The sequence below is a fragment of the Oncorhynchus tshawytscha genome, linkage group LG12 (assembly GCF_018296145.1).
Source record: "Oncorhynchus tshawytscha isolate Ot180627B linkage group LG12, Otsh_v2.0, whole genome shotgun sequence".
In the NCBI taxonomy this organism is placed as follows: Eukaryota; Metazoa; Chordata; class Actinopteri; order Salmoniformes; family Salmonidae; genus Oncorhynchus; species Oncorhynchus tshawytscha.
Genome location: NC_056440.1, coordinates 10,587,958 through 10,611,183, shown reverse-complemented (window position 1 = coordinate 10,611,183; position 23,226 = coordinate 10,587,958). Strand labels below are relative to the sequence as shown.

The 23,226-nt window shown below is 45.8% G+C and overlaps 1 protein-coding gene and 1 long non-coding RNA gene across 3 annotated transcripts in view; both read right to left on the bottom strand.

The window, feature by feature from the left end:
• Positions 1-23,226, bottom strand: part of LOC112266316 (sushi domain-containing protein 2) — a 37,093-nt gene that overhangs the window by 1,052 nt on the left and 12,815 nt on the right. For both annotated transcript variants that reach the window (XM_024443703.2, XM_042331335.1), the window contains 4 exons: positions 21,345-21,503; positions 20,431-20,547; positions 19,647-19,823; positions 5,834-5,930 (listed from right to left, as the gene is read on the bottom strand). In XM_024443703.2, the coding sequence (XP_024299471.1) occupies positions 5,834-5,930; positions 19,647-19,823; positions 20,431-20,547; positions 21,345-21,503 (550 nt within the window). The remainder of the gene's footprint in view (positions 1-5,833; positions 5,931-19,646; positions 19,824-20,430; positions 20,548-21,344; positions 21,504-23,226) is intronic.
• Positions 902-2,595, bottom strand: LOC121847920. Its single transcript, XR_006084790.1, has 3 exons — positions 2,525-2,595; positions 1,362-2,434; positions 902-1,088 (listed from the first exon to the last, which is right to left on the bottom strand). It is a non-coding gene; the product is annotated as an uncharacterized LOC121847920 (long non-coding RNA).

The following is a 23,226-nucleotide window of genomic DNA, read 5'->3' as shown; positions in this document are numbered from 1 at the left end:
GGCGTGAGGATGGAGCAAGGGGCCTGAGGATGGAGCAAGGGGCCTGAGGATGGAGCAAGGGGCCTGAGGATGGAGCAAGGGGCCTGAGGATGGAGCAAGGGGCCTGAGGATGGAGCAAGGGGCCTGAGGATGGAGCAAGGGGCCTGAGGATGGAGCAAGGGGCCTGAGGATGGAGCAAGGGGCCTGAGGATGGAGCAAGGGGCCTGAGGATGGAGCAAGGGGCCTGAGGATGGAGCAAGGGGCCTGAGGATGGAGCAAGGGGCCTGAGGATGGAGCAAGGGGCCGAGGATGGAGCAAGGGGCCGAGGATGGAGCAAGGGGCCGAGGATGGAGCAAGGGGCCGAGGATGGAGCAAGGGGCCTGAGGATGGAGCAAGGGGCCTGAGGATGGAGCAAGGGGCCTGAGGATGGAGCAAGGGGCCTGAGGATGGAGCAAGGGGCCTGAGGATGGAGGGGCGAGGATGGAGCAAGGGGCCGAGGATGGAGCAAGGGGCCTGAGGATGGAGCAAGGGGCCGAGGATGGAGCAAGGGGCCGAGGATGGAGCAAGGGGCCGAGGATGGAGCAAGGGGCCGAGGATGGAGCAAGGGGCCGAGGATGGAGCAAGGGGCCTGAGGATGGAGCAAGGGGCCGAGGATGGAGCAAGGGGCCGAGGATGGAGCAAGGGGCCGAGGATGGAGCAAGGGGCCGAGGATGGAGCAAGGGGCCGAGGATGGAGCAAGGGGCCGAGGATGGAGCAAGGGGCCGAGGATGGAGCAAGGGGCTGAGGATGGAGCAAGGGGCCGAGGATGGAGCAAGGGGCCGAGGATGGAGCAAGGGGCCGAGGAGGATGGATGGAGCAAGGGGCCGAGGATGGAGCAAGGACCTGAGGATGGAGCAAGGACCTGAGGATGGAGCAAGAGGATGGAGCAAGGACCTGAGGATGGAGCAAGGACCTGAGGATGGAGCAAGGGGCTGAGGATGGAGCAAGGGGCTGAGGATGGAGCAAGGGGCTGAGGATGGAGCAAGGGACCTGAGGATGGAGCAAGGGACCTGAGGATGGAGCAAGGGACCTGAGGATGGAGCAAGGGACCTGAGGATGGAGCAAGGGACCTGAGGATGGAGCAAGGGGCTGAGGATGGAGCAAGGGACCTGAGGATGGAGCAAGGGGCTGAGGATGGAGCAAGGGACCTGAGGATGGAGCAAGGACCTGAGGATGGAGCAAGGGACCTGAGGATGGAGCAAGGGGACCTGAGGATGGAGCAAGGACCTGAGGATGGAGCAAGGACCTGAGGATGGAGCAAGGGTCTGAGGATGGAGCAAGGGACCTGAGGATGGAGCAAGGGGCTGAGGATGGAGCAAGGGGCTGAGGATGGAGCAAGGGACCTGAGGATGGAGCAAGGGACCTGAGGATGGAGCAAGGGACCTGAGGATGGAGCAAGGGACCTGAGGATGGAGCAAGGGACCTGAGGATGGAGCAAGGGACCTGAGGATGGAGCAAGGGGCTGAGGATGGAGCAAGGGGGCTGAGGATGGAGCAAGGGGCTGAGGATGGAGCAAGGGGCTGAGGATGGAGCAAGGGGCTGAGGATGGAGCAAGGGGCTGAGGATGGAGCAAGGGGCTGAGGATGGAGCAAGGGGCTGATATGGTATGGGTCTCTATGCCCTCTCTACACAGCATCAGAGGAAGTAGCAGAGTATCACGCAAACAAGACCAGAACAGGCCAGACCAGACCAGACCAGACGTGTGTGTGTGTGTGTGTGTGTCTCCATCAACGACAAGTGTGTGTTGACCCAAGGAAGGTGTCATGGTGTGTTTAATGGTATGAGTTCACAGGAATGCCTTTGGTGAGCTTTCCCACATGTCCTTATTACCTCAGCATGTAACATGTATGTAGATGTGTGTCCTTATTACCTCAGCATGTAACATGTATGTAGATGTGTGTCCTTATTACCTCAGCATGTAACATGTATGTAGATGTGTGTCCTTATCACCTCAGCATGTAACATGTATGTAGATGTGTCCTTATCACCTCAGCATGTAACATGTATGTAGATGTGTCCTTATTACCTCAGCATGTAACATGTATGTAGATGTGTCCTTATCACCTCAGCATGTAACATGTATGCAGATGTTTGTCCTTATTACCTCAGCATGTAACATGTATGTAGATGTGTGTCCTTATCACCTCAGCATGTAACATGTATGTAGATGTGTCCTTATCACCTCAGCATGTAACATGTATGTAGATGTGTGTCCTTATCACCTCAGCATGTAACATGTATGTAGATGTGTGTCCTTATTACCTCAGCATGTAACATGTATGTAGATGTGTCCTTATCACCTCAGCATGTAACATGTATGTAGATGTGTGTCCTTATTACCTCAGCATGTAACATGTATGTAGATGTGTCCTTATCACCTCAGCATGTAACATGTATGTAGATGTGTCCTTATCACCTCAGCATGTAACATGTATGTAGATGTGTGTCCTTATTACCTCAGCATGTAACATGTATGTAGATGTATGTAGATGTGTGTCCTTATCACCTCAGCATGTAACAGGTATGTAGATGTGTCCTTATCACCTCAGCATGTAACATGTATGTAGATGTTTCCTTATCACCTCAGCATGTAACATGTATGTAGATGTTTCCTTATCACCTCAGCATGTAACATGTATGTAGATGTTTCCTTATCACCTCAGCATGTAACATGTATGTAGATGTGTCCTTATCACCTCAGCATGTAACATGTATGTAGATGTGTCCTTATTACCTCAGCATGTAACATGTATGTAGATGTGTGTCCTTATCACCTCAGCATGTAACATGTATGTAGATGTGTGTCCTTATTACCTCACATGTAACATGTATGTAGATGTAGATGTCCTTATTACCTCAGCATGTAACATGTATGTAGATGTATGTAGATGATGTGTCCTTATCACCTCAGCATGTAACATGTATGTAGATGTGTCCTTATTACCTCAGCATGTAACATGTATGTAGATGTGTCCTTATTACCTCAGCATGTAACATGTATGTAGATGTGTCCTTATTACCTCAGCATGTAACATGTATGTAGAGATGTGTCATGTATGTAGATCACCTCAGCATGTAACATGTATGTAGATGTTTCCTTATCACCTCAGCATGTAACATGTATGTAGATGTTTCCTTATCACCTCAGCATGTAACATGTATGTAGATGTGTCCTTATCACCTCAGCATGTAACATGTATGTAGATGTGTCCTTATCACCTCAGCATGTAACATGTATGTAGATGTGTCCTTATCACCTCAGCATGTAACATGTATGTAGATGTGTCCTTATCACCTCAGCATGTAACATGTATGTAGATGTGTCCTTATCACCTCAGCATGTAACATGTATGTAGATGTGTCCTTATCACCTCAGCATGTAACATGTATGTAGATGTGTCCTTATCACCTCAGCATGTAACATGTATGTAGATGTGTCCTTATTACCGCAGCATGTAACATGTATGTAGATGTGTCCTTATCACCTCAGCATGTAACATGTATGTAGATGTGTCCTTATTACCTCAACATGTAACATGTATGTAGATGTGTGTCCTGCTAAAGTGAGTGTGTGATACCCCCTCTGGCCTCCGGTGCTCCCTATCCACAGAGGTAATGAATGACCTTTGACACTTATCTCCCTCCTTCCCTCTCTCTACGGATGAAAGCGAGGTGATCATCAATCCTCATCAACCCTCTAAAAACAGGGCAGGTGCGCTCCCCTCTCCCCCTTACGGGTGTAAACCATAGTCGTTAATTTCTCTACCTTCAGATCATAGGCTGAACGCTCCAAGTGCACCTGGGAGCAGGGGCCAAGACAAACCATCCCTTGTCTTCCATAGGAGAGTTATGGCGGGGGGGGGCCCTCTTGATGTCTACGAGGCCCATAAAAATAGGTCTGTCATTTGGTTAGCTAGCGAGCCCAGGAGCTACGGTAGCTGGCTTCTGTTCCAGTAGTGTAGTGTACTGAGGGAGAGGTTTATCCACAGGGTGTATGCTACATCACAAATGGCACCCTATTTCCCTATGGGGAACTAGTCAAAAATATTGCACTACATAGGGAAGAGGGTGCCATTTGGGACACAGCCTGGGTCTAGCCAAATATGAAGATATACTGTATCGTTTGATCAGATCAGAAGGGTTTTATGAGCGTGTGTATGTGTCTGTGGTATATGAGGGGGGCTCAGAGGCTGGCAGGTGGGATCAATGGTAATCATGAATCATCGTTTTCTTTGTTCATTGGGAATTAAGACATTTGTGGGATATCTATTTTATAATTTCTATTTTATCATATCTTATCAGGTGGTTAGGGTGTTGGGCCAGTAGAGTGTTGGGCCAGTAGAGTGTTGGGCCAGTAGAGTGTTGGGCCAGTAGAGTGTTGGGCCAGTAGAGTGTTGGGCCAGTAGAGTGTTGGGCCAGTAACCGAAAAGTTGCTGGATCGAATCCCAGAGTTGACAAGGTAAAAATCTGTCATTCTGCCCAAGGCAGTTAACCCACTGTTCCCTAGTGGACCTTCATTGTAAATAATGACCTGTTCTTAACTGACTTACCTAGTTAAATAAAAAGTTTAAAAAAATTAAAAATACACTTTTTGTTTAAATTACCCCTATGTCTGTCTCTATAACATCTGTATAATGTACACTGAGTGGACAAAACATTAGGAACACCTGCTCTTTCCATGACATAGATTGACCAGGTGAATCCAGGTGAAAGCTATAATCCCCTTATTGATGTCACTTGTTAAATCCACTTCAATCAGTGTAGATGAAGTGGAGGAGACGGGTTAAAGAAGGATTTTTAAGCCTTGAGACAATTGAAACATGGATTGTGTATGTGCCAAAAGATTGAAGTGCCTTTGAACGGGGTATGGCAGTAGGTGCCAGGCGCACCGGTTTGAGTGTGTCAAGAACTGCAACACTAATGGGTTTTTCACGCTCAACAGTTTCCTGCGTGTATCAAGAATAGTCCACCGCCCAAAGGACATCCAGCCAACTTAAACACAACTGCGAGACGCATTGGAGTAAACATGAGCCAGCATCCCTGTCGACACGTTGTAGAGTCCATGCCCTGACAAATTGAGGCTGTTCTGAGGGCAAAAGCGGGTGCAACTCAATATTAGGAGGGTACTCCTAATGTTTTGTACACTCAGTGTATATTGTCTATATAAAACCCTTTGTGGGTTGAAATGAAGACCATTGAAATCCTATCATTGAATTGAATGAAGAAGACATTCAAAAGGGATGAACTCTCAGCTAAGGTGGACAGGAAAAGCCTGGCATCATATCTATCTTATCTATTTTATGCCGTCTGCCGACAACGTCTATATCATATAACACGTCTCTGTATGACATCCTGCTGAACAGGAGATTTACTGTCAGTTAGTGAAACATTCAACTCTGTGTCACTGTGATGAATGTCTGTTACCATGTGAAGAGGGAGACAGAGTAACTGTACACGTAGAGAAGGTGGAAGAACTACATCTGATTGAGTAGCATCGTCTTGAGACCTGGACATGTCTACTGTTTTTAGTAACAACCATCTAGCAGTAGTAGACTGGTGTGTAAAGCTAACAGGCTTTAGCTCAGTGGTGGGATCCCAGGAACAGACGGCCCAGGTATGAGACCCAATCTGTTACTGCAGATCACTGCTTTGGTTTCTTAGCTAAAACGTGTGTCCATGCTGTGTGTGTGTGTGTGTCTGTGCGCACGAGTGCGTGTGTGTCCGTGCGCGCAAGTGTGTGTGTGTTCGTGCGTGTGAGTTTGTGTCTGTGAGTGTGTTTCCGTGTGTGTGTGAGAGAGAGAAACAGTGAACCCACCTTTTCTGTTTCCTGAAGTGTAGATTGATCATCACCCCCATGGTTATCAGAGTAGCTATGGAAAACACAGAACCCAGCACCACTCCTAGGACATTATCTGGAACACAACCACAAACTATAATAATACATAGAGCTTTCCTCAAAACCAAAGACATGTTACACACAACAAACTAATGTATCTCTCAGTGTAGAACAATTGATCAATGTGTTACTTATCAATGCAGCACAGGCAGAAGGAAACCAAGGAACTATATAATATTATTTGAAGAGGACTAGAAACACACACACACGAAGACAGACAAACACACACACACACACACACGAAGACAGACAAACACACACACGAAGACAGACAAACACACACACACACACGAAGACAGACAAAAACACACACACACACACACACACACACAAAGACAGACAAACACACACACACACACACAAGACAGACAGACACACACACACACACACACACACACACACACAAAGACAGACAAACACACACACACACACACACACACGAAGACAGACAAACACACACACACACACACACACACACACACACGAAGACAGACAAACACACACACACACACACGAAGACAGACAAACACACACACACAGCCATCGCATGCTCCCTGAAGTTTTCCAATTAATCTCTCCATATGGTGGTTAGCTCCACATCTAACCACCATATGTACTGGCCCTCAGATGCTGGAGCAGAGGCCTCCTGAGTCCCTCTACCAGGCCAGGCCCAAAACCTGGGGCACGGGTTGACAGGCGGCCCTGATAAAAGACCTGCCTGTGGGCCTGGAGGCTATGAGCGCAGGGAGACTGGGAAGTCAGGTCTAACATTCTTCTGATCCTGGTTCAATAGCCTCAGGCAGATCATTACTTCACTACCCCCCACCCCCACCCAATCTCATAGTACGGCCCAAGGGAGCAATAGAGGAATGCATCAGTGATCACACTGGTGGGGGGTCACAGGGACACCCCACAACATATGTACATGTAGGGAAGAGGTTGAGAAGTTAGGTGGATGTCACAAAAACAGTGGGAAACTAATTTGATCTTCTTGTTTATCTGTTGAAAACCACATTGATCCAAGGAACACATTGTTAGATGCCCAGTAACTTTTTCCATTAGAAAGTATTACTGCACGTTAAATCCCATCCTGGATTCAAGCTATCTGATAGAACCAGACTACAGCTCCAAGTTGTCTGAATGAACAACTGTTCTGCTGCAGTATTTCATGTGAAAGTCTGGGGAGAAAAGCAAGGATATAAACTAATATCTCTTACTGCCCTTTGTACACATGCAAACACATAACCCATCCTCCAGTAGATATCATATCACCCATCCTCCAGTAGATATCATATCATCCATCCTCCAGTAGATATCATATCACCCATCCTCCAGTAGATATCATATCACCCATCCTCTAGTAGATATCATATCACCCATCCTCCAGTAGATATCATATCACCCATCCTCCAGTAGATATCATATCACCCATCCTCCAGTAGATATCATATCACCCATCCTCTAGTAGATATCATATCACCCATCCTCTAGTAGATATCATATCACCCATCCTCCAGTAGATATCATATCACCCATCCTCCAGTAGATATCATATCACCCATCCTCCAGTAGATATCATATCACCCATCCTCTATCAGATATCATATCATCCATCCTCCAGTAGATATCATATCACCCATCCTCCAGTAGATATCATATCACCCATCCTCTAGTAGATATCATATCACCCATCCTCCAGTAGATATCATATCACCCATCCTCCAGTAGATATCATATCACCCATCCTCCAGTAGATATCATATCACCCATCCTCTATCAGATATCATATCATCCATCCTCCAGTAGATATCATATCACCCATCCTCCAGTAGATATCATATCACCCATCCTCCAGTAGATATCATATCACCCATCCTCCAGTAGATATCATATCACCCATCCTCCAGTAGATATCATATCACCCATCCTCCAGTAGATATCATATCACCCATCCTCCAGTAGATATCATATCACCCATCCTCCAGTAGATATCATATCACCCATCCTCTATCAGATATCATATCACCCATCCTCCAGTAGATATCATATCACCCATCCTCCAGTAGATATCTCACCCATCCTCTATCAGATATCATATCACCCATCCTCTATTTGATCACTTTTTCAATTGTACTTTACACTTTCTCTAACTTGCGGTCTTTCAAACATATGCGTGTGTTTGGGGTACAGAACAGTCAAAACACACAGAATGTGAGAGTGCCATTAAGCCGTTGTTTACAACTAGCTAGTCTGTATGAGGGCTCTTAGAAGGCCAGTACAGGCTGATAACGGTGGAAGCCTGAGAGGCTGTGAGTTAAACCCACATAACATTATAGTCAACTGAATCAGTGGCACAGAGATCAAAAGAACCTTGTCACAGACAATCTGTGTCCACCAAATGGCACCCTATTCCCTATATAGTGCACTACTTTTGACCAGAGCCCTATTGACCCCTCCTTAAAAGTAGTGCACTAAACAAGAAATAGGGTGCCATTTGGGACGTATCCACAGCCATTCTATTTTTCCATTACTCTGCTTTAAAGTCAAGGAGAGTAACCTTCAAGTCTGCAGCGTCTTTCTTCACGTTCCGTTTCCCCACACAGTTTGTGTCAATAAGGAGAAAGGAAAACACCATCACATGGAGGTGAGAGAAGGTGTCTCTTTAGGATGCTGCAGTACCTCTATAACTCTCACTTTACCAGCGGGCCTCCCGAGTGGCGCAGTGGTCTGAGGCGCTGCATCTCTGTGCTAGAGGTGTCACTACAGACAAATCCAGGCTGTATCACAACCGGTCATGATTGGGAGTCTCATGGGGCGGCGCACAAATGGCCCAGCATCGTCTGGGTTTGGCCGGTGTAGGCCGTCATTGTAAATAAGAATTTGTTATTAACTGACTTGCCTAGTTAAATAAAGGTTAAATAAAAAAATATAAAATTATAATATCACCACTGTCCCACCCACACATTCTCTCCACCCTTCCTCCATCCTTCGTAGGACACTCTCTCCTTCTCCACATGTCTTCTCTTCTCCCTTCCCCCCAAGGAGATAAGGAGCACTGTGATTCTATCTTTCACTCATTCCCCTGATGGACACATGGCTGGGTTTTTACATGTCTGCAGATGCCATCCCAGTCCATCCTGCTGTATCAGATCTCCAGTCCACTACCTACTCATCCGGACTGGAGTCTGCCCAAAAAGATGGATGGAGGGAGAGAGTGGGGAGACTGTCCCACAGCCCACTGTACTGTGAAACAGGGCTGTGATGTCATGAGGGTCTGTATTGAGAAACAAGGCTAAACTAATGCAAACTCATTCATAGTCTGACAATGATCGGAGGTTACGTGTCAAGGATGATAAACAGAGGTTACAGTGGGCAAAAAAGTATTTAGTCAGCCACCAATTGTGCAAGTTCTCCCACTTAAAAAGATGAGAGAGGCCTGTAATTTTCATTAGAGGTACACTTCAACTATGACAGACAAAAAAAATCCAGAAAATCACATTGTAGGATTTTTTATGAATTTATTTGCAAATTATGGTGGAAAATAAGTATTTGGTCAATAACAAAAGTTTCTCAATACTTTGTGATATACCCTTTGTTGGCAATGACAGAGGTCAAACGTTTTCTGTAAGTCTTCACAAGGTTTTCACACAATGTTGCTGGTATTTTGACCCATTCCTCCATGCAGATCTCCTCTAGAGCAGTGATGTTTTGGGGCTGTTGCTGGGCAACACAGACTTTTAACTCCCTCCAAAGATTTTCTATGGGGTTGAGATCTGGAGACTGGCTAGGCCACTCCAGGACCTTGAAATGCTTCTTACGAAGCCACTCCTTCGTTGCCCGGGCAGTGTGTTTGGGATCATTGTCATGCTGAAAGACCCAGCCACGTTTCATCTTCAATGCCCTTGCTGATGGAAGGAGGTTTTCACTCAATCTCACGATACATGGCCCCATTCATTCTTTCCTTTACACGGATCAGTCGTCCTGGTTTCTTTGCAGAAAAACAGCCCCAAAGCATGATGTTTCCACCCCCATGCTTCACAGTAGGTATGGTGTTCTTTGCATGCAACTCAGCATTCTTTGTCCTCCAAACACGACGAGTTGAGTTTTTACCAAAAAGTTATATTTTGGTTTCATCTGACATCTTCTTCTGGATCATCCAATTGCTGTCTAGCAAACTTCAGACGGGCCTGGACATGTACTGGCTTAAGCAGGGGGACACGTCTGGCACTGCAGGTTGAGTCCCTGGCGGCGTAGTGTGTTACTGATGGTAGGCTTTGTTACTTTGGTCCCAGCTCTCTGCAGGTCATTCACTAGGTCCCCCCGTGTGGTTCTGGGATTTTTGCTCACCGTTCTTGTGATAATTTTGACCCCACGGGGTGAGATCTTGCGTGGAGCCCCAGATCGATGGAGATTATCAGTGGTCTTGTATGTCTTCCATTTCCTAATAATTGCTCCCACAGTTGATTTCTTCAAACCAAGCTGCACCTCTAGCAACTCCCCATCCCGCATGAGGGAGCGTAATCATCGACTGACACTAATTAGCATAACGCAACGGACATAAATATTCCTAGAAAATATTCCTATTCATGAAAATCACAAGTGAAATATATATATATATTTGCTAATCACCCTGTCATCTCAGATTTTCAAAATATGCTTTACAGCCAAAGCTAGACAAGCATTTGTGTAAGTTTATCGATAGTCTAGCATAGCATTTTGTCCAGCTAGCAGCTTGGTCACGGAAATCAGAAAAGCAATCCAATTAAATCGTTTACCTTTGATGAGCTTCGGATGTTTTCACTCACGAGACTCCCAGTTAGATAGCCAATGTTCCTTTTTTCCAAAAATATTATTTTTGTAGGCGAAATAGCTCCGTTTGTTCTTCACGTTTGGCTGAGAAATCGCCCGGAAATTGCAGTCACGAAATCGCCGAAAAATATTCCAAATTAGCTCCATAATATCGACAGAAACATGGCAAACGTTGTTTATAATCAATCCTCAAGGTGTTTTTCAAATATCTATTCGATAATATATCCACCGGGAGAATAGGTTATTCAGTAGGACGGATTGGAATAATGGCTACTTCTGTATTTTACGCGAGAGTCACTCTGGGAGCCATGAGGTGACCAGTTGCGCAATGTAGCCGCTTACGGGTATTCTTCAACATAAATGCGTAAAACTACGTCACAATGCTGTAGACACCTTGGGGAATACGGAGAAAAAGTAAACTGGTTGATCGCCCATTCACTGCTCAATAGGGACGCATTGGAACGCAGCGCTTTCAAAACATGAGGCACTTCCGGATTGGATTTTTCTCAGGCTTTCACCTGCAACATCAGTTCGGTTATACTCACAGACAATATTTTTACAGTTTTGGAAATTTTAGAGTGTTTTCTATCCTAAGCTGTCAATTATATGCCTATTCTAGCATCTTGTCCTGACAAAATATCCTGTTTACTACGGGAACGTTATTTTTCCAAAAATGAAAATACTGCCCACTAGTCACAAAAGGGTGCAGATTCAGTCTTCCCAGCCTGGTGCAGGTCTACAATTTTGCTTCTGGTGTCCTTTGACAGCTCTCTGGTCTTGGCCATAGTGGAGTTTGGAGTGTGACTGTTTGAGGTTGTGGACAGGTGTCTTTTATACTGATAACAAGTTCAAACAGGTGCCATTAATACAGGTAACAAGTGGAGGACAGAGGAGCCTCTTAAAGAAGACGTTACAGGTCTGTGAGAGCCAGAAATCTTGCTTGTTTGTAGGTGACCAAATACTTATTTTCCACCATAATTTGCAAAGAAATTCATAAAAAATCCTACAATGTGATTTTCTGGATTTTTTTTCTTCTCATTTTGTCTGTCATAGTTGAAGTGTCTCTCATCTTTTTAAGTGGGAGAACTTGCACAGTTGGTGGCTGACTAAATACTTTTTTGCCCCACTGTACGTGTCGAGGATGATAAACAGAGGTTGCGTGTCGAGGATGATAAACAGAGGTTGCGTGTCGAGGATGATGATCAGAGGTTGCGTGTCGAGGATGATGATCAGAGGTTGCGTGTCGAGGATGATGATCAGAGGTTGCGTGTCGAGGATGATGATCAGAGGTTGCGTGTCGAGGATGATGATCAGAGGTTGCGTGTCGAGGATGATGATCAGAGGTTGCGTGTCGAGGATGATGATCAGAGGTTGCGTGTCGAGGATGATGATCAGAGGTTGCGTGTCGAGGATGATGATCAGAGGTTGCGTGTCGAGGATGATGATCAGAGGTTGCGTGTCGAGGATGATGATCAGAGGTTGCGTGTCGAGGATGATGATCAGAGGTTGCGTGTCGAGGATGATGATCAGAGGTTGCGTGTCGAGGATGATGATCAGAGGTTGCGTGTCGAGGATGATGATCAGAGGTTGCGTGTCGAGGATGATGATCAGAGGTTGCGTGTCGAGGATGATGATCAGAGGTTGCGTGTCGAGGATGATGATCAGAGGTTGCGTGTCGAGGATGATGATCAGAGGTTGCGTGTCGAGGATGATGATCAGAGGTTGCGTGTCGAGGATGATGATCAGAGGTTGCGTGTCGAGGATGATAAACAGAGGTTGCGTGTCGAGGATGATAAACAGAGGTTGCGTGTCGAGGATGATAAACAGAGGTTCCGTGTCGAGGATGATGATCAGAGGTTGCGTGTCGAGGATGATGATCAGAGGTTATGTGTATGCAGAATGTGTTGTTTACACACTATCACAAGCACACCAAGTATTCACTGTTTCATACTGCATGATGCAGCCACCACCATGCTTCACCGTAGGGATGGTGCCAGGTTTCCTCTAGACGTGACGCTTGGCATTCAGGTGAAAGAGTTCCATCTTGGTGTCATCAGGGCAGAGAATCTTGTTTCTCATGGTCCGAGAGTCTTTAGGTGCCTTTTGGCAAACTTCAAGCGGTCGGTCATGTGCCTTTTACTGAGGAGTGGCTTCCGTCTGGCTTTCGTCTGGCCCCTCTACCATAGATTGATGGACTGCTACAGAGATGGTTGTCCTTCTGGAAGGTTCTCCCATCTCCACAAAGGAACTCTAGAGCGCTGTCAGTGACCATCGGGTTCTTGGTCAACTCCCTGACCAAGGCCCTTCTCCCGCAATTTCTTAGCTTGGCAGGGCGGCCAGCTCTAGGAAGAGTCTTGGTGGTTCCAAACTTCTTCCATTTAAGAATGATGGAGGCCACTGTGTTGTTCGGGACCTTCAACGCTGCAGAAATGTTTTGATACCCTTCCCCAGATCTGTGCCTCGACACAATCCTGTCTCAGAGCTTTTCAACCTCGTGGCTTGGTATTTGCTCTGACATGCACTGTCAACTGTGGGACCTCATATAGACAGATGTGTGGCTTTCCAAATCATGTCCAATCAACTGAATTTACCACAGGTGGACTCCTAATCAAGTTGTAGAAACATCTCAAGGATGATCCATGGAAACAGGATGCACCTGAGCCAATTTCAGTTTTAATACATTACTACAAAAATTTAAAAACCTGTTTTCGCTTTGTCATGATTGAATATTGTATGTAGATTGATGAGGGGGGGAAAAGTATTTAATACATCTTAGAATAAGGCTGTAACGTAACAAAATGTGGAAAAAGAGAAGGGGTCTGAATACATTCTGAATGCACTGTATGAAATAAATTGTGCTTATATCTAAAGTGCATATCTAAATAGGAGTTACTTTCTGTAGCGATGACAGTTCACCAGAATCCTCCATCGTGGGTTTATTAGAAGTTCAGAGCACTTTACATTTCAGAGGAGGACTTGACTGTCAAAAGCTGACGAAAAATACTGGAAATAAATATGAACAAGTATAAATAATACCTCCCCTGTAATATGGAAATGGTGTGTCTGTTTCTCAGCTCTGCTCTGATCCAAAACACAAGCTCCCTCCCTCAGGTCTTTGTGACCGAGAGAGAGAGATGCAGATGAGAAAGAATATGAAAAAATAAAAAGAGAAGAAGTGAAGATAGAGAGCCTCTTTAATCACAATAGATTGTTTACTCTGAGGTCCCAGACAGGGACCTTGTTTATTCAGGAAGGCTCCCTTACAGAGACAGTGGTGCAGAGGGACATGACAGGTTTAAATGTCTTGCACTGTGATGGCATTTCAAGTTCCTCCTCTCTATACAACCTGCTTCTTCAATTCCGACACACTCTCTCCTTCTCTCCCTTTGTCTACATTGACATTTGAGTTATTTAGCAGACGTTCTTATCCAGAGCGATTTACAGGAGCAATTAGGGTCAAGGTGCCTTGCTCAAGGGCACAGACAGATTTTTCACCTAGTCGGCTCGGGATTCGAACCAGCAACCTTTCATTTACTGGCCCAATGCTCTCAACCACTAAGATACCTGCCGCCAGTCTCTCGCAATTTCTGCACTATGCCTTGTTGCCATATGGAAATAAACAGAGCAAGACTTTTTCATTGTTTTATTTCCTCTTTCTTTTTCAGTCAGCATCTCTACCTTTCTCTCTCTCTCTCTTTTCATCTGTCCTCTGCTGCTGTCATTTCGACTTTAATCATCTCCTCCGCTCCTCCTCTGAGCGTGACTTGACCCAGCCCAATTCTACAACTTGATGATTCTTTCTCCCGAGTCCTTTTTGAAGTTAGGGATTTTCTCTCTCACCCTTCCACTGCGTGACTCATCTCCCACGCCGAAGAATATTAAAATGGATTAGCAGAATAAATTACCCCTGATAAAGGTAATTTATCCCTGATAAAGGTAATTTATCATACACAGAACCAGGTTCAAATACTATTTCCAATCAATCAAATACTTTATCTGTGGTTTATTGAGTTTGTCTGGCGGTACGAAACTTATTGAATTCCCAACACGGCAAACCCCACCCATCTAGCGCTCAAAGTAAATTAAATATATATATATATATTTTTTTTTAAATACATTTTTTTCCCCCTTTTTCATGACCACGATCTTGTCTCATCACTGCAACTCCCCAAACGGGCTCGGGAGAAGCGAACGTCGAGTCTTGAGTCCCCTGAAACATGACGTGCCAAGCTGCTCTTCTTAACACTCGCTCTCTTAACCCGGAAGCTAGCTGCATCAACTGATGACTGAGTCAGCCTGTAGGTGCCTGGCCCGCCACAAGGAGTCGCTACAGCGCAATGAGCCAAGTAAAGCCCCCCTGGCCAAACCTTCCCTTAACCCGGACGATGCTGGACCAATTGTGAGCCCCCCTATAGTACTCCCAGTCACGGCCGGTTGTGACAGAGCCTGGGATCGAACCCCAGGCTGATGTGACGCCGCAACACTGCGATGCAGTGCCTCAGACCGCTGCACCACTTGGGAGGCCGTATATATACGAAATATTTTAAATAGTATCTGCTCCAGTGGAGGCTGGTGGGAAGAGCTGTAGGAGGACGGGCTCATTGTAATGGCTGGAATAGATTCAATGGAATGGTATCGAACACATCAAACACATGGAAACCACACTTTTGACTCTGTTCATTTATTCCATCTCAACCATTACAATGAGCCCGTCCTCCTATAGCGCCTCCCACCAGCCTCCACTGATCTGCTCATACAGTATGTGTACATGACGTGGTACATTGTCAATGGAAGCCAATAAATTGTAATTAGGGACTGGCAGAGCTCCAGTTCTGGTGACAACAAATGTTGATCTCCTTTGACAGAGAGAACTGTGTGTCACCTCTCCTGTCACATCAAATCACATTTTTATTGTCACGTGTCGTAAACAACAGTGAATTTCCCACAAGGCTAACTACTCTGGATGTGGAGACCTCTGTTCTCCTGTATCACCCTGCCCTTTACTACAGCTAACTACTCTGGATGTGGAGACCTCTGTTCTCCTGTATCACCCTGCCCTTTACTACAGCTAACTACTCTGGATGTGGAGGCCTCTGTTCTCCTGTATCACCCTGCCCTTTACTACAGCTAACTACTCTGGATGTGGAGACCTCTGTTCTCCTGTATCACCCTACCCTTTACTACAGCTAACTACTCTGGATGTGGAGACCTCTGTTCTCCTGTATCACCCTGCCCTTTACTACAGCTAACTACTCTGGATGTGGAGACCTCTGTTCTCCTGTATCACCCTGCCCTTTACTACAGCTAACTACTCTGGATGTGGAGACCTCTGTTCTCCTGTTCTACAGCTAACCTGTGGAGACCTCTGTTCTCCTGTATCACCCTACCCTTTACTATCTGGATGTGGAGACCTCTGTTCTCCTGTATCACCCTGCCCTTTACTACAGCTAACTACTCTGGATGTGGAGACCTCTGTTCTCCTGTATCACCCTGCCCTTTACTACAGCTAACTACTCTGGATGTGGAGACCTCTGTTCTCCTGTATCACCCTGCCCTTTACTACAGCTAACTACTCTGGATGTGGAGACCTCTGTTCTCCTGTATCACCCTGCCCTTTACTACAGCTAACTACTCTGGATGTGGAGACCTCTGTTCTCCTGTATCACCCTGCCCTTTACTACAGCTAACTACTCTGGATGTGGAGACCTCTGTGTTCTCCTGTATCACCCTACCCTTTACTACAGCTAACTACTCTGGATGTGGAGACCTCTGTTCTCCTGTATCACCCTGCCCTTTACTACAGCTAACTACTCTGGATGTGGAGACCTCTGTTCTCCTGTATCACCCTGCCCTTTACTACAGCTAACTACTCTGGATGTGGAGACCTCTGTTCTCCTGTATCACCCTGCCCTTTACTACAGCTAACTACTCTGGATGTGGAGACCTCTGTTCTCCTGTATCACCCTGCCCTTTACTACAGCTAACTACTCTGGATGTGGAGACCTCTGTTCTCCTGTATCACCCTGCCCTTTACTACAGCTAACTACTCTGGATGTGGAGGCCTCTGTTCTCCTGTATCACCCTGCCCTTTACTACAGCTAACTACTCTGGATGTTTATGCTACTCTACAACTGCTGTAGTGACTCACACAGGGTGGGGACAACACAGACAAAGCATTTCCTGTCTCTACTGTCACTGTTTAGTGTTTATGTCAGCCCCCCATGGACAGATGCTGCGTGTTGACTGAGAGAATCTGCCAGGACTGAATGGGAGGAGTGAGATCCGAGCAGCATTAGTTCCGGTTTTGTGGGTTTTAGTCATTGGTTATTTGGACGTATCAGGATGGGGGAAAGGCGGTGTTTAAACTGCTTCAACACGAGTGCTTTGAGTGCTGAGAGTTTAGTTTTGTGAGGGCGGAGACGTTGTTTTGGCCGGAACTCTCAATGTGTAACACGTATGAACCCAGACGTTAATCACGCAGCTGACCAAATGACATGAGATTTTCCTCTAGGTTAACAGAGATGAGTGTTTATGGGACATGGATAGGAGTCCTATAGGATGGGACATAAGTAACTGGTTTGAGTCCCAAATGGCACCCTATTCCCTAAATAAATTGGGTAGCACACATTTCAGTAGGTTGTTTGGAGTGTGTGTGTGTTAGTGATGCTGTTTGTTCACCCGCACACAATTGCTTATAACCCATCAGAAACCACCGATATGTGATAGTGAAGGTCTGAGGCCCTCAACCTGACCTGCTTCTCTTCTGTTATTACTTTATGAGAGAGAGAAAGAGAGAAAGAAAGAGAAAGAAAGAAAGAGAGAAAGAATGCAAGTGTTTGGACATCTGTATACTTTGACAGCCTTGTGGGAAAGGCATTCTTTGACAAACCACTCAAACACTGTGTTCGTGTTATAATGTCCCCTCTCTCACCACCAGTGTATTGGGAACCAGGCCCTGAAACACTGTGTTAGTGTTATAATGTCCCCTCTCTCACCACCAGGCAGTGTATTGGGAACCAGTGTGTTTCAGTGTCACTGTCAGCAACAAGTACTAATGATACGACTAATGACTTATTACCAAGAGTTCTCTCCCATTTCTTGTGTACTGCTAGATCCCAGCGAAGTTTGTCTTGACTTTTTGGTTATGCACTAAGGCCTGGAGTTCTTCCCTGACTACGTGGCCCGACCAGGAATAACTCAAGGCCCCAGTTACTGCAACTCAGGAAAAACTACTGGCCCTAGTAAAAACACAGACGTATGCTGTTACTGTATACTTCACCAGAGGATGACAACAAGAAACCATACACCTGTTGTTGTAGTACGTCTGTGATAATATAATACCCAGAAATGTCATCGTAAGACTAATAGAAATACATTGACTGGGGGAGTAGGTGACGTCAGGTTCTGTTCCTTCTATTCTATCCAGCTGTGATGCGTTGAGCCGAAGTAGTGCACTACATAGGGAATAGGGTGCCATTTCAGACACACACACTACAGCCACATGAACAAGGAAGGGGGTGAAGTCAGGTTGGTTTCTATTTTATCCAGCTGTGACCCAGTCAGGGAGTCAATATGCGTGTTTCCTCGTCCAGATCTGATATGAAATCCGTCAACATCCAGCATGATCAGATGGCTATCAGAAGGAAGTCTCTGTTAGCGGACTAATGAAAAGAGGATGAGAGAAGACTGAGAATGGAGCAGATGGAGGGACTGGGCTGTTGTAGCCTTCAGGGGGTGAGACTGAGACAAGTGGACAACTTGCTTCTCCAGCAGACGGGGACTAGGGTTTCTCCAGGAAAACACTGCCATCTGCAGGCAATGATCGAGCACTACAACGAAAGTCTCAGTCAGTGGAACTGCTCTCAGCCAAGGCTCGCTTTCTGTGACTGGCTGCAACAAGGCATTCTGGAAACACAGGTGGTTCCCATTCACAAACAGACAGAGAGAGGGGGAAGAGGGGAGAGAGAGAGAGAGAGAGAGAGGGGGAAGAGAGAGGGAGAGAGAGAGAGGGGGAAGAGAGGGTCGAGAGGGGGAAGAGGCGAGAGAGGGTCGAGAGAGGGGAGAACAGGGGAGAGAGGGGGAGGAAGAGGGGGGGAGAGAGAGGGGGAAGAGGGGAAAGAGAGAGAGAGAGAGAGAGAGGGGGAAAGAGGGGGAAAGAGGGGGAGAGAGGGAGAGAGGGGGAAGAGAGAGGGGGAGAGAGGGGAAGAGAGAGAGAGAGAGAGAGAGAGAGGGGAAAGAGGGGAAAGAGGGGAAAGAGAGAAGGAGAGAGATAGAGGGGGACGAGGGGGAGAGAGAGAGAGAGAGGGGGAGGAGGGGAGAGAGAGAGAGGGGGAAGAGGGAGAGAGAGAGAGGGGGAAGAGGGGGAGAGAGAGAGAGAGGAGGGGAGAGAGAGAGAGAGGGGGGGAAGAGGGGAGAGAGGCCAAGCCAAAAGCCTTTAGTGCTTCATCTCTAATGGACTAATATCTTTTTTGTTGGTATGTCTGGGCAACTAGCTCAGAGCACAAACCACAGTTGCTGGAATCTCTGCTTCTAATGAGTCACGCTAAATGGGATTTTCAAAGTTGCTCTGTTTCTCATTTGAAGACAATCATCGCACAAAACCAAGTTAGGCCAGACAACTAAGATAGCCCATTGAGAGGTAGGTTAAAGGTGATGTTGCCCTTCTTTAGGCTGGCCGCAGGGCATATTTAGTCCCTGGCAGATGGGTGACCGTTAAAGGTTAAAGGTTAGGGTTGGTAGTTCGAACATGTGTGTTGTTAGAAAGAGTTGGACTTACATCCTGCGGTCTAGCATGACCACACAGTGATATAACCTATGACTATAGACCTACCAGTACCACATATTAGAAATGTGCCAATTTTCATGCTTCTAAATGAAAATGAAACATTTTCAAAAATGTATCTACTGGACTATAGGGACCTACCAGAGATACAGGAGACGTCCTCTCCAGTCCACTCTCCGCTGGGTAGACAGGTGCGTTCTGGTGATCCATACAGAACGGAGCCACTGTTACAGGTGAAGCTCACTGTCGAACCCTCTAGGTAGCGTGTACCTATCTTCTCACCGTACCTCGGAGAGGCCAGCCACCCACAGGACACCACTAAGGAATATAAGGATGTTACCTACTAATAAAACTATTGATTACGTTGATAAATCAATCATCTGTATATGTCAAACCACTCAAAACAGCTTCTTAATATATACGGGATCATTTTCTTCAACAGTGTTTCCCAGCTCCAATCCTCCAGTACCCCCAACAGAATAGATTTCTGTTGTGACCTGGGACAAAAACACCTGATTCAACTTGTCAACGGCTTGATGATTAGTTGACAACTCAAGGCCCGGAGTCGGGAAACACTGATCTGGAATATAAAGTCTATGTACAAAGTAATGACTCAGAACCACACTATCCACTGTGGTGAAGTACAGGGCTGTGGCAACACTCTAAACATCTTGAGAAGCTACTGGAACTTACTCAGCACCTTGCTTTGGCAAAACTGTGTTGTAACTTGCATTAGTCAACACACATATACAGTAAAGTTTTGCTTACACATAGTATTTAACAAGTAGGTTAACAATCAAGAACATAAAAGGTTATGTTCACCTCACTGTTGTCTAAGGTCTTGGAGTTAATGAGTAGACTAACTCCATAAACGTCCATTTCACAACTCCTGTCAATGACAGAGAGGTGACTCCTGTATACATACCAGACTCCAGGTCCTGCATGAGTGTCTGGTGACTTCTGAAGGACAGGAGTGTGGCGTTACCCACAGCCAGACTACGGGTGCTCAGGGTGTCGTACTTGCAGAACTGGGCCCCATCACCTATATAAATGATTGTGTTAAAAATGTGACAATTGCATTTCATTTAATGTTATCGTACGTTTAACTGTTGTTGAATGTCATATCATAAAAAGTACGGTAACAACCCGAATGTCAACATATAAGACTTGGGGCAGCAGTAGTACTTCATAAAGACAACAGGCCTGTATGATATGTTTTAAAGAAAGAGATCCCGTGGACTGTGTGGTCCAACAGTCAGTACCGGGGATCCCGTCACCTGGGGATCCCGTCACCTGGGGATCCCGTCACCTGGTGACTCCTGTGGCGGGCCGGGCGTAATGCACGCTGAACAGGTCACCAGGTGTACGGTGTTTTCCTCCGACACATTGGTGCGGCTGGCTTCCGGGTTAAGCGGGCATTGTGTCAAGAAGCAGCGCGGCTTGGCTGCGCCGTGTTTCGGAGGACGCACAGCCCTCCACCTTCGCCTCTCCCAAGTCCTTATGGGAGTTGCAGTGGCGAGACAAGACTGTAAATACCAATTAGATACCACGAAATTGAGGAGAAAATGGGTAAAAAATGTTTTAAATAACAACTCTATGTGGAAAGGTTTTTACATGGAACCCAAAAGGGTTCTCCAAAGGGTTCTCCTATGGGGCCAGCCGAAGAACCCTTTCAGGTTCTAGATAGCACCCTTTTCTCCTAAGAGTGCAGAGTCGGTATGGGTTTGAATCCAACCCATTTTTTCTTACCGTTAAAGTCTCCTCTTCACGGTCCTATATCATTAAAATACATAAACACTCCTAAAATTATATATTTAGAGAAATAGAGAGCCCCCTCACCGAAACACATCTTCAGCATGTCCCCCACCAGAGGGTCAGCTGGGTCTTCGGACACAGAGAAGGCCGGGACGAAGGCTGGGTCGTGTTTCACGTAGTAGTACGTGTCCAACAGGTACTTACTGTCGTAAGTAAACAGAGACGTCTGGTTGGAGGTTTTCCCTGTGGAGAAGACAACACAACATCACTTGTGCCCATATTCACAAGAGTGCTGATACAGGATCAGTTTTGACTTGAAGGTTATACTGATTAAGACAAGAGGGACGTGGGCCCATATTTATCAAGTGTCTCATTGTAAGAGTTCTGATCTAGGATCAGGTCCCACCTGTCCATGTAATCTAATTCATTATGATCTAAAAGGCCAAACTGATCCTAGATGAGGACTCCTACTCTAAGACTCTTTGTGAATACAGGCCCAGAACATTTATTTTACCAGGTTACATGATTAAGAACACATTAACAGCAACGACCTGGGGGGATAGTTACAGGGGAGAGAAGAAGAAATGAATGAGCCAATTGGAAGACGATTAGGTGGCCATGACGATACAGTATGTGGGCCAGTTTGGAAATTCACCTCGTGTTTACTTGGTTACAACTACAGAGGAGTTTGTTTTGAACAACATAGTACACAGGTGCAGGGTCACGTTCTGTCATTCATTCACTAACATAGTAAACTACAGTACGTTGGTGAAACTATCATTGTTTAACTAACTGAAATATTATCAGAATCATGTTGGGTTGTTTTTCTAGGTTTATATTTCCTTACAACCGGTTAAACTGATATGATTGGAGATTAAGCACAGAATTTGTAAACAAAGAAAATTGCATTTTGTTTTATTGCATTTTCTCCCCGGTCCCTAAACGTCTTTGCGCTGCCTAATAAGAATAGACAGAAAACTTGACCGTTGCGAATTAGATTGAAACATTCATTCTATCGATGCATGTTATTATTCTGGTGAGCAAGAGTTTATTTAGTCTTCTAGGGCAACATACAGTATAATGACAGAAGAGAAGCTGCATGGTGTCTAATTGTAGACAAGTAGACAAACAAACAGCCTACCAAAATGTTGGAAATTATAAGCAGAAACATATGTAAATAAATAAGTCAATAAATTAAAAATAAAACATTGTTCAGCAGTCTCTGACTGTAGCCCACAGCGCATTTTATATATTAGCGGTTTGGGTTGGCTGCGGGCCTCAGATTTTCACTTCATCACATACATTGTCAGGCAGTTGCGGATGGGTGAACTAACAGCTGACCAACGCACCACTATCGCAGGAGTCAAATGAAAGCTATCAATCCAGCAAGATTTAAGTGACAACAAGTGGATGTTGTACACCTGGAACACAGGAAAAAAACAAAGACAGATCCTCCGGTGGGCGGGGCATGAACGTTTCTAATAAAACGGCATCTAAAAAGGCCAAAGACGCACAGTGATACTATATTATACTGTATATTAGATATCATTATATATTATTAGAACACAGATGGCTCACTGTTATCAGGAACTCTGAAACAAGAGAAGTGCATCTGAGCAGCTGAGAGAGGGAGGAAAAATCTGTTCATTACTCCTTATCTCTGTGGGTTGTGTGGAATGTTATCATGGTGTGTGACTGTGGCTCAGGCTGGACAGGCCAGGACACCACTGGTCTCCTGCCATTAGGTCTGCTCTCTGGTCTGACACCATGGCTCAGCCAAGATCTCTCTCTCTCTCTCTCTCTCTCTCTCCATTTGCGTCTCAAATGGCACCCTATTCCCTACATAGTGCACTACTTTTACCAATAACCCTGTAAGGCTCTAGACAAAAGTAGTGCACTATATAGGGAATAGGGTGCCACTTGGGACTCACACCTGTCATCTATTAAAACCCTTTGGACGCCCTTT